General features: G+C 41.7%; 1 protein-coding gene across 5 annotated transcripts in view; it reads left to right on the plus strand.

Annotated features, from left to right (window-relative positions):
• Window positions 1–15490, plus strand: part of Vps13b (vacuolar protein sorting 13 homolog B) — a 567993-nt gene that overhangs the window by 406904 nt on the left and 145599 nt on the right. For all 5 annotated transcript variants that reach the window (XM_076911259.1, XM_034516325.2, XM_076911256.1 and 2 more), the window contains one exon: window positions 12074–12481. In XM_076911259.1, the coding sequence (XP_076767374.1) occupies window positions 12074–12481 (408 nt within the window). The remainder of the gene's footprint in view (window positions 1–12073; window positions 12482–15490) is intronic.

Consider the following 15490-nt stretch of genomic DNA (forward strand, 5'->3'; position numbering starts at 1 on the left):
TTTTTCCTGTATAACATGGTCATTAATTTTCTCATCTAGTTTTCAGTTTTTCTCACTCCGTGTGTGTGTGTGTGTGTGTGTGTGTGTGTGTGTGTGTGTGTGCGCGCGCGCGCGAGCGCCTTTACTTGTTTTTAACCTTATTTCTCTTCTTCTTCCTCCTCCTCTCCTTTCTTCCTTTGTTCCTCCTTCCTCTTCCCACCTCTTTTTTTCTCCTCCTTTGTTCTTTCATTTTTCCCACCTCCTTCCTTGCTCCTTTTCCTCTTCCTCCTCTCCTCCTCCTCTTCTTCCTCCTCTCATACATTACATCCGGACCACAATTTCTCCTCTCTCCACTTCTCCCAGTTGCCTCTACCTCTCCCCTCCTCACAGGGATGTCAAACAAACATGACATAACAAGTTACAATAAGACTAGTCACAAACCCTCATATCAAGGCTGGATCAGGCAACCCAGTAAGAGGAAAAGGGCCCCAAGAGTAGGCTTGAGAGTCTAATACACCCTCATTCCCACTGTTAGGATTTCCACAAGAACACCAAGTGCCACACCCTAATGTATATGCAGAGGACCCAGCTCAGACTCATGCAGGCTCTGTGATCGTTGCTTCCGTCTGTGTGAGCCCTTATGAGCCCTGTTTAGTTAATTCTGTGGACTGTATTCTCCTCATGTCCTTGGCCCCTCTGCCTCCTATAATTCTTCTTCCCCCATCTTCCACTGAGTTCCCCTGAGCACCACCTAATGTTTGGATCTCTGTATCTCTGCCCTTCAGTTGCTGGATAAAGCCACCCTATGTTGACTTGGCTAGGCACTGATCTATTTGTATAGCAGAATATAATTAAGAATCATTTCATTGACTCTTTTGAGGTAGTATCAGGGTGTGCTCCCTCTCACAGCACCAGCTTCAAGTATGACCAGTCTTGGTTGGCCACTCCCACAAATTCTAAGACACCATTACCCCAGCGCGTCTTCCAGACAGGACAGATTATAGTTTGGAAGTTTTGTGGATGGATTGGTTTCCCAATTCCACCACCGGAAGGAAGCCTTGCCTAATTATAGAAGATAGTTAAGGCTCCATAGTCCCCATTAGCAGGAGTCAGAGCAAAGGTCACCCCCATAGATTCCAGGGAGTTTCCACTGCACTAGGTTTCCACATTACCCCCCTAATACTCTCCCATTCCAGTTGTCTCTCCCAGTACACTCCTGCCACCTCCTATCCTACCTCCCCTAGCCCCACTTGATCCCTCCTGTTCTTATCCCCCCCATCCCCCATCCAGCCTCATAATCTGTTCTACCTCCCCTGCCCAGGAGATCCATACATTCCCCTCTTGAGCCTTCCTTGTTACTCAGCCTCTCAGGGTCTGTAGATTGTAGCATGATTTTCCTTTTTAGGCTCACAATCAAAAATCATGATCCTATTTCACATACTGTCTTCTTTTATAACATGGTTTTACTAGCTTTAATAATTTTATTTGCTGGTTTTTAAAACTTCCTAAACATACTAAACTATTCCACTTCTACAGACCCATTTGATTTGAATTAACATGTGTATGTAGGTTCTTTAAAGTAGTAAGATAGCACCTAGGGACAATAATGCACCATTCAGATAGATTTTATATGGATGTAAAGTAGAAACTTTAAGGTTTAAATCCAAAATATGTGTGTGTGTGTGTGTGTGTGTGTGTGTGTGTGTGTGTATCCATCCAATATATGTGTGTATAAATATATTATGTTTATATAAATATGTACATATAAATTTATATGTATATGAATGTTTATATGTATAAATATATGTGTGTATATATATATAAATTTATATGTGTATATATAAATGTATGTGTATATGAATATATGTGGGTATATAATATAAATGTATATATATGTGTGTGTATAAACATACATGTGTACATATATAAAAATATGTGTGAATATATCTGTATGTATAAGTGTTCATATGAATACATATAACTATGTGTGTATAGATATGTATATATCATACTTGGGCTTTCTTAGTGGAGCTCTACTCCTAAGCTCTGCTGTTACTAAACCCATCACTCAGTGGAGCCGACTCAGTGGCATTGTGACTTGATGGACATACAGTGTCAGATATCTGTTGAAAACCCCTAGCACCCCAGCACTGTGGTGGTCCAGAACAATCAGGAATTCAAGATCACTCTCAACTCTGAGGATTCGGTTTTTTTCTTGTGCTGCCCTGGTACTTACTTCAAAAGGCCCTATCTTCAGTCTCTGGGCCCCAGCTCTGGTTTGATTTAGTTTATTGCTGCCTAGTGCTCACATGTACACTTAAGAAACACAAACCAGTTAATAAAACCCTAAGCGCCTTAATCTTTCCATTGTCTGAGCCTGTGGGTTCCAGTTTTCAGTTTCAGCATATTATCATGGCTTATTTTCTCCATGATTTCCCAGAATGAAGCTGTAAACGTGATGTTAAGCTGTCAGTCAAGGAAAAACCGAGAATCTCAAAACAGAATACTTTTTTTTTATTATTTTACCCTTAGTTTTTCAAATGTAATTCCTAGTTTTGAAAGAAATGTAAAAAGTAGATGCAGCCTAGATTGTTTTAATTTGTTGGTTTGATACAGGATCTCACTATGTAGCCCTGCTGATCTGGAGCTCAACTATATGTAGACCAGGTTGGCCTTGAAATCAGAGATCCGACTACCTCTGCCTCCCACATGCTGAGCTGCCTTATCTGCAAACTGGGCAATTTTTAATGAAAGATTCCTTTTTGAAAGCTGTGTCCGTGTATGCAGTGTCCACTGTTTACTCCCATCCTGTACTGCTCCCACATACTCCCATCTCAACTTCATGTCCTTTCAGTGCTCCCCGTGAGTGCAGGGGCTTAGAACTGCCCAGTGGGCATAGGCAGCCTGCCAGTGCTCCTGCCGAAGGAACCGTGTATCTCCCCAGAAACTATCAACTGCCGTTCACTCCTTAGCAGGGAGTGTGAGCATCGGGAGCCTCTCCTCATTTCATGCTAGAATGTTCACACTTGATAATGTAGAGATCTTGTCTAGGTATGAGCAGTGGCAAGTCCTTGTGTAATAGCCATGTACGGAGGTCAGTGTGTCACAGTGCATCTCCCCACCCTCTCACCTTTACACTCTTTCCCCACCCCCTCCTTTCTTAATGTCTCTGAGCCAGAGGAAGGCTTGATAGATGCTCCAGTCTGTGGCTGAGCATTCACAGTGGCTTATTTTCAGCAAGAGGAACGGCAATGCCTCTCTGCATTAACTACTACCCTCTTCAGTAAGAAGCTTTGCTAACCAAGTTGAGAGCAGCGCAAATCTATAGATATAAAAATAAGTATTTAGAAGACAGTTTGACAATATGGCCATTTAGCAAAAACACATAAATAGATTCTCCCTTAGTGCCTAAAACTTCCCTAGCCATGATTTGTTTGTTTGTTTTGTTTTTATTTTTTGTTTACCATGTTTGTAGTATCAGGCGTGAATTCTCTCCTCTAAAGCAGACCTCAGATCTAATCAAGAGAGAGTTTATAATTCCCATAAACAGTCTTTGACCACTGTGCCAGTTTTGATGATGGGTCATTGTTGTAGTCTACAGGATCCAGTCTGCGTAAGACCACTGGTGTCTCTTTTCCTCCAGCCACCGGGAAAGTACTCTAGAGCTGTATGAAAACTAACCTGCAGGGATACAGTTTTCTAGTCAGTTCACAATTGATTTTTCTGGGTCCTGCAACAGAAGTGTTGGTGTCTTTAGAAATAGGATCTTACCATCTAGTTATGATGGGCAGCAAAGGCCTCCCTGATGGATGCATTTTGGAAGGGGGCTAGTATTTATAGGTGAGAGGAAACAAAAGGGAAATACTGGGGTCAGAAAGGTTCAAGCCGATAATAGTGATGGGGAAAGGCAGAGAAGGGGAAGGGTTAACCAAAATTGTGCATATGTACTTGAAGAAACAAAGTGACTTTTAAACAAACCTTTTACCTTTTTATTTCAAGAAATTGCTTTTAGTACCAAATTTTCTTGTTTAGAATCAGTAATGCACATGAGAGGGAAGGAGTATAAATCCTCTCTGAAGGGTCCACAGTGGTTCTCTGCTAAGTGGCTCAGTAATAGGAGCTCAAAAGTGCGCCCACTGCTTGTGGGGATAGTGAGGTAATACCCAGCAGGAGTGACATCAGTGTGGGGCAGTCATTGTGTCAGAATTTATTTCCCTATGAAAGAGAATGAGAGGTTAGGCATGTGGCAGGGGCTGGGAGGAAGATAAAAGAAACAGGAACCAGCTTCTAACTTCTGCTTACACAGCTCTGACTTAGTCCATCTGAAGCTTCTCAGGGCACAGTCCCAGGTCTTCTTACCTCTGTACAGAAACCTCAGCTGCCTCTTTTATATGAACAACTTAGAATCTCCCACCACTGTAGTTTTGACTTATTATCCAATTCTAAGGCTGCCTCTCCATCTGCCTAATGAGTATGCTTCAGTAATAGAACACACTCCCTTCAAATCAAGCCACTGCTCTCCCTTCCTCTTGTCTTCCCTTCCCTTTCTGTGCTGTTGAGATTTCTTTAAAACTCCTAATGCTGAGGGCATAGTTCCTGGGTCCTCTCACCACTGAGTTATCGTCTCTCATTCATTCTTCTTTTATTCAAGTCTTTTGAAGGGGCCTGCACTGTGCTCACAGCTTCCCTGTGCCCCTGTGCCAGCTTGCATTGTGTGCCCTCCTTGGCAGCTTCAGAGCAGCCTGCCTCTGCGTCCCCCTTGCTTCACAGGTTCTCTCCTTGTCCTCGGTTAGCCTCTCCAGCCAGGTTCAGGAATCCTGACCTCCTTCCTCTTCGCTCTGTTTATCAATCAAACCTCGCCTCTCCCTCCCTTCTTCGCCCCTTCCTCTGTGTTTCCCAATATAAATTGGGTTTTATTTGTTTACTATTTAATTTGACTCCTGTTTGTTTAAGTGAGACTGTTGTAGGAGCTTTTGTGACATTCTGTTCAGGATGCAAATGCTATCTAAAGAGCTCTCTGTAGATATTTGCAGTCACTAACCCTCAATGCCTAAATTCTTGAAAGGCTATAAATACCAGTTTCCTAGTTCTTGCATTTCTGTTTGATATATTTATTGGCTGTCATAGTGTTATAAAAAGAAATAGTCTCTTACCTACTGTTTGGTTACTCTGTAGTATCTGTCATTTAAAAAAAAGCAGAATAATTTATTCTCCTCACTTATCCATTTCAAAATTACCTCTCTTATGACCAATTTGATGGCATTTCATGGTATTAATTTAAACCTACTCCTTTTAATGATGTTCAGATCATCACATCATTTGATAGTAGGAACCTTTCGTGATGTTTTGATTCCTGATGCTCACTCTCTCAGGGATCCATGCTTTGTCTCCCCATTGTGCTCTTAATTCCACCCACCCACCCCAGCAACCCTGTCCTTTGCAGTCTACTTGTTCCTCCTGTTCTGGGCCCTGGCCTGTGCACTCACTCTCATCCCAGTGACTCTGCCCTGGCCTGTGCATTCACTCTCATCCCAGTGACTCTGCCATTTTCTGTGGGATTGACTTCCCAGTGACTGCTCTTTTTTCACAAGCAGCTTGATAACAGAAACTTCACCAAGTTTACCTCAAAGCACTGGCTCTCCCAGAAGCTCTATGCATTGTTTCCAAGAATGCATATATATCACCATTGAGAAGAGCAAAAGAAACAAGACATAGGCACCAAAGAAACTGCAAACATTCCGGGATATGTTTAGCCCCAGATTAGTTTCTTTTCTTGCAACAGTGACAAAACACCTGACACTGACAGACTTAAGTTCAGGAAGGAGAGATTTACCTTGACAGGTACTCAGGGCGTGTGGTATGTCTAGCCAGGCTGAAGCAGCTCCTGTCTGTGGTGATGGGAGACTCTGACTTCTCTTTCCCCTTCTTTTTCTCTGCAAACCCTATCCCCCACCCTGTCCATGGGGAGTGCTGCTCACATCTGCAGCAGTTCTCCACACACATTCTTCTCAGCCCTCAGTTAAACCTGTCCAGAAACACCCTCATGGACGCTCCCCAGAGTGCACATCAGTTGGCCTCCAATCAGATTGACAACCCAAATTAACAGTTATGCCTTATAGGTACTTTCTTGAGGAGAGATGCTCACTAAATGAGTTTAGGGCAATACATTCATGGTAGAAAACTAATGCAATCATCTTCTCATTGTAACTTGTATGTCGTGGTTTGAGGTAAGACAAGGAAGCATCAAGAAAGTCAGTGCTTGGTCATAGAAATATACAACTAAATAACTGTCGTAATAGTGATAGTACCAGATTACAACAAAAGCACCAAAGAGCACTGCTGATGATACAAGTGGATATTGACAGCTGCATGTAGAACAGGACACACCCAGGCCCTTTTACTGAAGCTCTCAGGTCTGCCACTCGTAAAGGCCTTGATGTTGTACTTTCAGTGATGTTACACCTTCAGTGATGTCACACCCTAAGTGAGAACACACTAATTTCACTGCTGTCAGCAGCTTTCTAGGTTTCCAGGTCTCATTACTCTGATTACACAATCTCCACTGTCCACTGTCATTAGGATTATGTTTTTTTAGGTAGTGTATCAAAAATCAGAATTTGAATTATTGAGTGAGAATGTATGTGACCCAGTAATAAGAGGAAATACATTTTATTGAAAAGATTTTATTGAAATTATCATGGAAGTTAAGGTGGATGAAGCATTTGTTAGTTCTGTGTTTTGCACTTACCCCTATGGTAGGACAGGGAACAGCACTGTCCTTGTGTGCACAGCCACCCAGTGCATGGGTTCCCAACTGAGCTTTCCTTGTCTAAAATAAAATAGTGTCTTTTACAAATAAAATTCTGAAGGAAGAAACACTTAGCAAAGAAGCTTTCCTTCATAGATGTTATGATTTGAGTATAACAAGCCATATTGAACCCATTGGGGTTTTGGTAAGAGATGTCATAATACATCATAAATGTAAGTAATATGATGACTAATGCTTCAAGTCAAGTTGGAACATTTTAAATGAGAAAATAGCTGGAACCGTTTTCAGGAAACTTTTCCAGTTGATGTTTGGTCCCCCACAAGGTGTGTGCATTACCATCAACTGAGGAGAATCACCTCTGGGGCTTGAAATCCCTCTCTGTCCTCATTACTGCAATATGATTCTTCCCCTTTCCCTGTGAGGTCACCTTGTAGGGTGATAGCCACATGAATTAACTGCAGGGTCTCTGTGGCAGGCTAGTCTCCATCAGTCTGCTTCCTGGTAGCTCTTCAGAAAGTTTGGTAGGGTAATTAGGATCTAATAATTGACAGCCTCCGGTTTATTTAGTAACTTAACAATACAAAATATGTTCCAGGCTTGGTAAGAAACTGGATCTGCAGACAAGATGACTCAGCTGGGACATTCTATTGCTACATTTTCCTAAAATCTAAACTTTGAAAATAGTTTATTACAGTTCAGTAAGGATTACGAAAAAATTCAAAACTCTCAAGCCAAAGAATGATAATTGGACTAAAGCCCACATTCACAGTCTAGCTGGTTCTAGCTCTGTTTGCAGTTCTTGTGCAGTATTGTTCTGGGTAATCTTCCACTGTGTCTCCATCAAAACCACTTCTGAGTCTGTTTTTTTCATGTTTTTATTTTAGTAATGAGGTTACTTTATTTTATCAATTTGAATAGCAAAAGTGGATGACTCTTTTTATTTTTCTATGTTTGAACATTGCACAGTTAAAGATAGTTTTCCCATTTCTGAAAATATTCATCATGAAGACACACACACACAAAATCTGGCTAGCTTAAAGATATGAAAGTCTATTGACACTTGATAGTATAGCTTTCAGCACAAATACGTTGAATGAGAAGCATGACAGTTGTGATGTCGTTGGAAGAATTCCCATGAGCTGCAAACCTATATAGCAGCAAGTACGCTAGATGGTTTATAGCCCTGCTCTTCTGCAGGGAGGTTCCAGTTTCTTGATGGACCTGATATCTGGGAAGGAATAGTGCCTTGAATGCTCATTTCACCATGCTTTTCTTCTTTCCACCTCTCTGTCCAACGCGCCCAAAGGAGGCTGCCCTGGAATATTGTCTACATGTACAATAGCATGTATTTTTCAAGCAGGGTAGCTCTACACTTTCCCTGTGGGGAGCAAGGACAAGGGACTCTGGTGGCTGAAAGGCATCGTGCACAAAATTTGCACTGCATATAAACATAAATTTTCAAACATGAATAATTTTAATGTTTTAAATGCCTCCCTGTTTCTTCTTGGGAAGCTGACATTATCATTGTTTTATGCTATGTCTAGCACTCTATAATTTCAGCTCCCTAAAAACTTTCGTCAGTTGTGCTCAGTGACTAAGAATGTTTCTTATAATGCTAGCTGGAGACATACTGTATATGACATTTATCAGAGTAAAATAATAATCTCTGCTGATATCTTGCTTAGCAGTTCTTATTTTGAGGAGATACTGGATTTTTCCAGTTTTTTCTTTATCAATTGATCTTTTTCTCTCTTATTCCAGCCTCACAGTTCTAGAATAAACCTTACTTGATTTTAGATTTTCTTTAAAAAAATATATTTTATTTGTGTGTGTATGTATGTGTGTGTGCGCACGCACGTGTGCACTTTGCATGCACATGGACACCTGGAGGTCAGAGAACAACTTGCAGGAGTCATATCTCTCTTTGTCAGATTTGACAGAAGGTGTCTTTACCCACTAAGCCACCTTGCCGGCCCTTGAATGCGGGTTTTTGTGTCTCTGGTGCTAAGAGATATCCACGTAAGTTTTTATACTGTCCCAGGTTTTTGACATCAAAAATGGTAGTTGCATAAAATCACTTCAGGGGTGGCCTCTCTTGTTTTCTGGAACACAGGCAAGAAAGGAGCTTCCCATAGTCCTTCTGGACCTTAAGATGGAAGTCTTTCTGTTATGCCCCTCTGTCTGCACATGACAGTCATGAGGCTGCTGCTTTTCCAAGCCAATGGTGAAGGGAGAGAGTACAAGAACATACTTAGCACCACTTTCATGATGTTTGGATTAAATACAGGGTTTCTCTGTAAAACTGCGCTGGCTGTCCTAGAACTCATTCTGTAGAGCAGGCTGACCTCAACCTCACAGAGACCTGCTTGCCTCTGCCTCCTGAGTGCTGGGACTAAAGAAATGCACCACCACACCCAGCCTGAATTCTATATTTCTTTTTTCTTTTTTTTTTTTTTTTAACCTTTTGGTTTTCAGAATCTTCAAAATAGCTGACCCTGTAGATTTGATAGTTGTAATCTTTCCAGTGGAGAGACAGGATTCCATTGTCTCTGGGTTCCTAAAACAATATTTGAAATAACAGAAGGAAAAGTACATTATGTACTTCAAGGCATGTTTGATAACTTCATTCTGGGGAGCAAAAGTGGATAAAACAAACTGAAACCAATTATCCTGGACCTAGAAACTTTATGTTCACACTGGGACATGGATTGTTGTATGTAGATAAACAGCCTATGGAATTTATATTTTTATTTATATATACAAATTACAACAAATGTGAATTTAGTCTCTCACAATACTGTAGTTATTTCTAGGATAGGTTCATCTGGTTGTCTGTGAAAATGTGTGTGCTGTTTGGGAACTGCAGAATGTGGAGACTTGTAAAGAGCACCTGCTTCTGAACCACCCCAATGGTTCCTGTGTCTGTAGGATGGAGAGCCCAGTTCCTGGGCAACTGTTGTCCAACTGTAGGGCCACATATTTCTTCTCATCTTTTTCATGCTTTGTGTTTCTAACTTTCCTTTCATCTCCTTCATGTACCCTTCACAAATGAAAGGTGGCCTAGAAATAACTTAAGAGTTAAGTCTTAAAACACAAGTTAGACAAAGTAGCTAGGCTTATGAATAATTTTTTATCTGTGTTCTACGAACACAGTGATGGCTGAGGGATGGGGATCCATCTCAAGGTAATGGTGGCCAACTTTCATGTCTACCTTCTATGAATGTTATACCTATGTGCTGTTTACCAGTTGGCTTAGAGGGCATAACTGGGCAACCGCCTGGATAAGTGACTAAGCTGTTACTACAGGTACAGAAAGAGTACTTTAGCTTCACATTTCTTGGTATGAAGCAGCTGCAGTGGGGCAGGGGCAGAGGCAGCGGCACAGAGCTCTCCAACTTTGATCTTACTTACTGAGGTGAGGCACATATAAAGGCTCTGAGGGCAGAGCAGGTAAATCAACCGTCTGTTCCCCACAGTATTTACCCTACTACTTTGTGGAGAACTCCAAAGTTTGCAAGTCAAAAGTATCTTCCAGCAGCATCTGCTGCTCATTAACTGTGTATCCACATGCAGAATGAAGTGGGCCTCTGTCTCACACAAGACACAAAGATTCATTCACAGAAGACCATAGACTTAGATAGAAAAGGGAAAGCTATAAACCCCTTAAAATAACCATACATATAAACTTTTGTGACCTTAGGTTAAGCAGTATAAGCAAAATAATGGATCTGTTGGGCCTCACAGAAATTAAAATATTCAGTGTTGAAAAACTGAAAATACTGTGCTAAAAGCTAGTCAAAATAAAGTGAAAAGACAGTCCAACCAAATGGAATAAAATATTTGCAAATCCTGTATCTTGTGATAGAGATTTTTAAAAACCTCCAATTAAAAAAAAAATTACAGTTAAAAGATGAGCAGAGTTTGGGTGTACAGAGATGGCTCAATGTGTAAACCACTTACTGCACTGATATGATGACTGCATTCAGAGCTGTAGGGCTCGCAGGAAGCCGGCCAAAGTAGAACAGGTCTGCAATCCTGATGCTTCTCCAGCACTAGGACCTAGCATCCAACACAGGAGCCTCCCTGTGAGCTTTGTGAGCCTTCTAGCTTGGTGTATGGAGCAGCAGTGAAACTCCTGTGAGAACGAGGTAGAAAATGCAGGCAGACACTGAGCCATGGCATGCCTGCCCATCTACAGTCACATCATCGGTCTGTCTGTCTCCCTGCCCTTCTCACACACACATACATACATACATACAGGGGGGGGGGCACAGACACACACACACACAGAGCAGAGTGTAAACACTCATTTTCTAAGCATTTATACAAAATAGACAAGAAATACATGAGAAAGCATTCAACAAATCAATCATTAGGGAAATCCAATCAAGGGCAATCAAAATTAACATGGATGCACCTCAAGAGGATGTTGATATACAAAGGAAACAACATACAAAACCTCAGATGTTTTATGGTTCTGTTTGTATGCAGTGTCCCTAATCAGCAAGTATGCAGAGACAGAGCTTGATGGCTGCCTGAGGCTAGGGGTGGAGGATAAGCCAGGAGTGACTGCTGAGAGCTCAGTGTCACTGTCTTGTGCCTAAGTGACACTAGGAGTGACTGGCTGTGTGTCTGGCTGTGGTGATGTAATATTTTGAATTTATGGTATTTAAAAAAAATAATTCTGGACTGATGAGCTAGCACACCTGGAAAATACGATGTGCACAGTTGTGCCCTCACACTGATCCATGTCCTTACTAGGTCATCCAGGTGAGGCAAGATGGCAATAGAAAGGAGGCTGGCTTGACAACATCTGACATGGAAATGGGAATATAGATTTTTAAGAAATTTCTATTCCATTTATTTCAATAATATACTTCAGTGTTTATCAGTGCAGAGAATACAACAAGTCACAGAATCTCTTCTGGTTATAGCAGCTCATAAAAGAGAAATGGGCATTTCTGCATAAACTTGGCAAGAAAAGGGTCAGCGAGGCAACGTGGTGAGGAGACCCGTGATGTTTGGGATGGGCATTTTGTCTTACACTATTCTGATCCTATGAGGAGTTCTGTGTCCTTGGGAGACCAAATGGCAGTTTTAGGTAGGTGCCACACTGGAAAGCCTCATCCAGCTTGCTACAGAGCCTGAGAGCAGAAGTAGAAAGACCTGTCCAGGTGTGGGCCTTGCATAAGTGGCCAGCAGAACAGGTGGTAAGCAGCTCACTCTGGTAATGTTCCTTCAGTCAGCTATGGGAAGGGGGACTCAGCACTCTGACTAGTGTTTAACTGGGGAGCCCCAGTCACCCGTATTTTCTTTTTCTTGTAGCTGACATCAACTTGGATGTATCAAAGCCTTTGAAAGCAAACTTAAGTTTTACCAAACTAGATCAGATAAATCATTTTTTAAAGAAGATAAAAAAGGCACACAGCTCTGCACATAGCAAAGAGACCTCCACCCCATCAGACGCTATACTAATTAAGGATGAGCCTTCTGTCTCCAGATGTTACCGTGGAAAGTTGTTGAAGCCCAAAGTTCACTGTGATGAAGCACAGAAGACATCATTTCAAGAAAACATGTGGAGAGCCATCTCCTGCTTTCAAAAAGTTTCTGTCCATACTACCCAAATTGTGGTCTCCATGGAAACACTCCCGCATCCTCATAGACCATGTGTGTTAGCATCACTGTCAAACCTCAATGGAAGCCTTAGTGTCAAAGCAGCACAAAAAGTACCTGGTAAGTCACGGGGTGGGGGGTGGGGCGCGGGGGGATGTCTGGTGGAATGGAGGGAGGAAGAGAAAACACCCTTTGTTATCATGCAAGAAATGCAGTGTTTCAAGGACTTAGAGTCATTAGAGATGGGAATAGTTCTAGCTTGTAAATTTATTCCACAGTTGCTGGTTTGGTTTGGTTTGGTTTGGTTTGGGGTGGAGGTGGGGTAGAGTGGGAGTGGGGGTGTTGTCCTTTTGTTTAAGGTTGTTTGTCTGTTTAAACACATCTGTGAGCCAGGGTATTTCTTAGCTCTAAACGGCTCCTTCACGTCCTGAGGCACGTCCTGAGGCACGTTCCTGCAGCTGTTCATTCCTACCTTCCTTTTAACTGAAATGGCTGTGGTAACACTACAGCAAGTTGAGCTTTTGAAGCCTTAGAACGACGTTTTTCACAGTGCAGTCTGTGAAACAACACATCAAATCACCTGAGACCATATTGGGACTGTGTCTTCTAGACCCCATCCCAGCCTGTGAGTCAGACTCTCTGGGCACAGAGCCCAATCATCCGTACTTGGTAAGCCTTGCAGGTGACTCTAATGCAGTACATTGCATCACTGGGAACCCTTTATTTTCAAGAGAAAAATTGCCATGGTGGCAGATACGCTCTACAAAGTGTCAAGCCAAAGCTGAAGTCTGGGAGAATGTCACTGAGGTGTTTTGTCAGGCAACAGCACCTGGCTGAGAAAGGCGGTGCTTCTGTGCACAAGACCTAGCTGCTGAACTGCAGAGGGCATGGAGCTAACTGGCTGCGACATCTCCATTTTTCTCCTTTGCTACTATGACTAAGTTATGTGCTTTTTCACACTGAATCAGAAAGGGTGGGCACAAGGTGTATGAGGAGAAAAGTCAACACAGGCAGGAAATAACCATTTCAATCACAGAACCTGCTACTGGGAAAGCTGAGAGGCAAGTGCAGAAGTGTCACTCTGAAGCAGAAGTCTCAAGACGAAACCATATATTTTCCCACAATCCTGTGAGAGCCATGCCCTTTTCCATGGCCCTGTGTGGAGGAAGGTTGTGGACTGATTTTGTCAGTCCTTAAGCTGTGTACCAAAAAGTAATTAAGTGGCAGCTGGAGACTAATTGTAATTTAGTTCTCACCAGCCAGTTTGAGCACAGTAGTTTAGATTTTTTTGTTTTGTTTTGTTTTAACTTTTATAGTTGTATAAAGTAATATTAGGCCAAAACATAGATGATGTCTTTCTCACTGAAATATATGGAATCAAACCATCTAAAAGCTCTTGGTTTTTTTTTTCTTCCTTTGTTGTTTTTAAAGTTAGAAATGAAAAATGAAGGGTCTGGGAGACATGAAAGGTTCTCTGACACTGGACATTAGTGTCAGGTCCTCTATGCCTGCCCTCACCCCTCTCTAAATGCTGCTCCTTAATGATGGCAGGGGACAGTTATGCCCCAGAGGGAGAGCTTTAGTCATGCTATGCTCACTGCATGGAGGCCTGCTCTGTCCACATCAGCATTTACTCCAAATTCATTTCTAAAGATATTTACCCTTCATAATTGTTTTTGTTCTGATATAGTTGAACACTTTTTATTTAGCCAGAAAATGGTCTATTTTTTGTAATTTTCCTACATAACCCTCTTCTTTTATAATTATATTCTTTTATCTCGTTAAGCACAAAAATAGAAACATCCTCCTTGACTAAAATATACTTGGTATAATCTGCTGGGCAGTGTCCAGCAAACATTTTAAAATAGTTTTTTAGAGTCGCATTAAATCAAAATTGAAGTTTAGTCATTTAATTTAAAAAGATGTATTATGATGAAACTATAACAAAATGTACTGTGTATAAGTAAGATAAAGTTGGGACAGATTCTAGTTGTAGCTAAAGGCTGGCATCTAGGGAAAGTGTAATTGAGAGATTACTGCATAGCTCTTTTTGGTTTTGTTTTTAGTTGAGGGAGATAGGATCACTTTCTGGATCCCAGGCTATCTCTAAACTTGGCCTTCACACCAGGATCAGGGCATACTTTAAAAAAAAAATAGCTGTAACTGTATTTAAAAGAAACAGTAATTATGATTTAATATTAATTTCACTATGTAGTTGAAGGTCTTCAAATTGCATGGTTTTTTAGTTAATTTGAAATACATACAAATATACATACTTTAGGTTGGTTTGGTTTGGTTTGGTTTTGGCTTTGTGTGTGTGTGTATGTGTGTGTGTGTGTGTGTGTGTGTGTGTGTGTGTGTGTGTGTGTTGTGGTTTTTCGAGACAGGGTTTCTCTGTGTAGCCCTGGCTATCCTGGAACTCACTCTGTAGACCAGGCTGTCCTGGAACTCAGAAATCCACCTGCCTCTGCCTCCCAAGTGCTGGGATTAAAGGCGTGCGCCACCACACGGTTTTGGCTTATTTTGAGATAGGATCTCACTAAGTAGCACTGACTGTCCTGGAACTCACTACATAGACCAGACTTGCCCCAGATTTAGACATCTGCCTGTCTCTGCCTCCTTGGTGCTAGGATTAAAGGTATGCCACCACAACTCACAGTTTGTCTTGATAGGTGACAAAAATAAAAAGTCAGTCTCTCTCTCTCTCTCTCTCTCTCTCTCTCTCTCTCTCTCTCATCTCTCATCTCTCATCTCTCATCTCTTTCTCCCTCTATTCATCCATTCCCCAGCCCCCCGTCTCTCTCTCACACACACACATACACACACACTCTCCTAGCAGTCTTATTTCTTTTCATAGTTTTCAAGTGGTGGTGTTCTGTATTCAACCCAATTTTTATGATATATCTTTGAGCTCAAAGGAATGACTGTCAGATTTTTATAGGTTGACTCTAATGCAGAAATACTTCCCCAAGTCTTTGATTTTACAGTTTCTGTCACCATTGTGAGCATCTGCAGCAGCTGCACTTCTCAAATTATTTGCTGAACCAAATTGAGCACAGTGACAAAGTAGTCATCTCAGACGGGCTGTTAAACAGAGAGGAGTGGCTCTACACACAGAGGGCATCTGCT

This window comes from Arvicanthis niloticus, chromosome 13 (genome assembly GCF_011762505.2).
Source record: "Arvicanthis niloticus isolate mArvNil1 chromosome 13, mArvNil1.pat.X, whole genome shotgun sequence".
NCBI lineage: Eukaryota > Metazoa > Chordata > Mammalia > Rodentia > Muridae > Arvicanthis > Arvicanthis niloticus.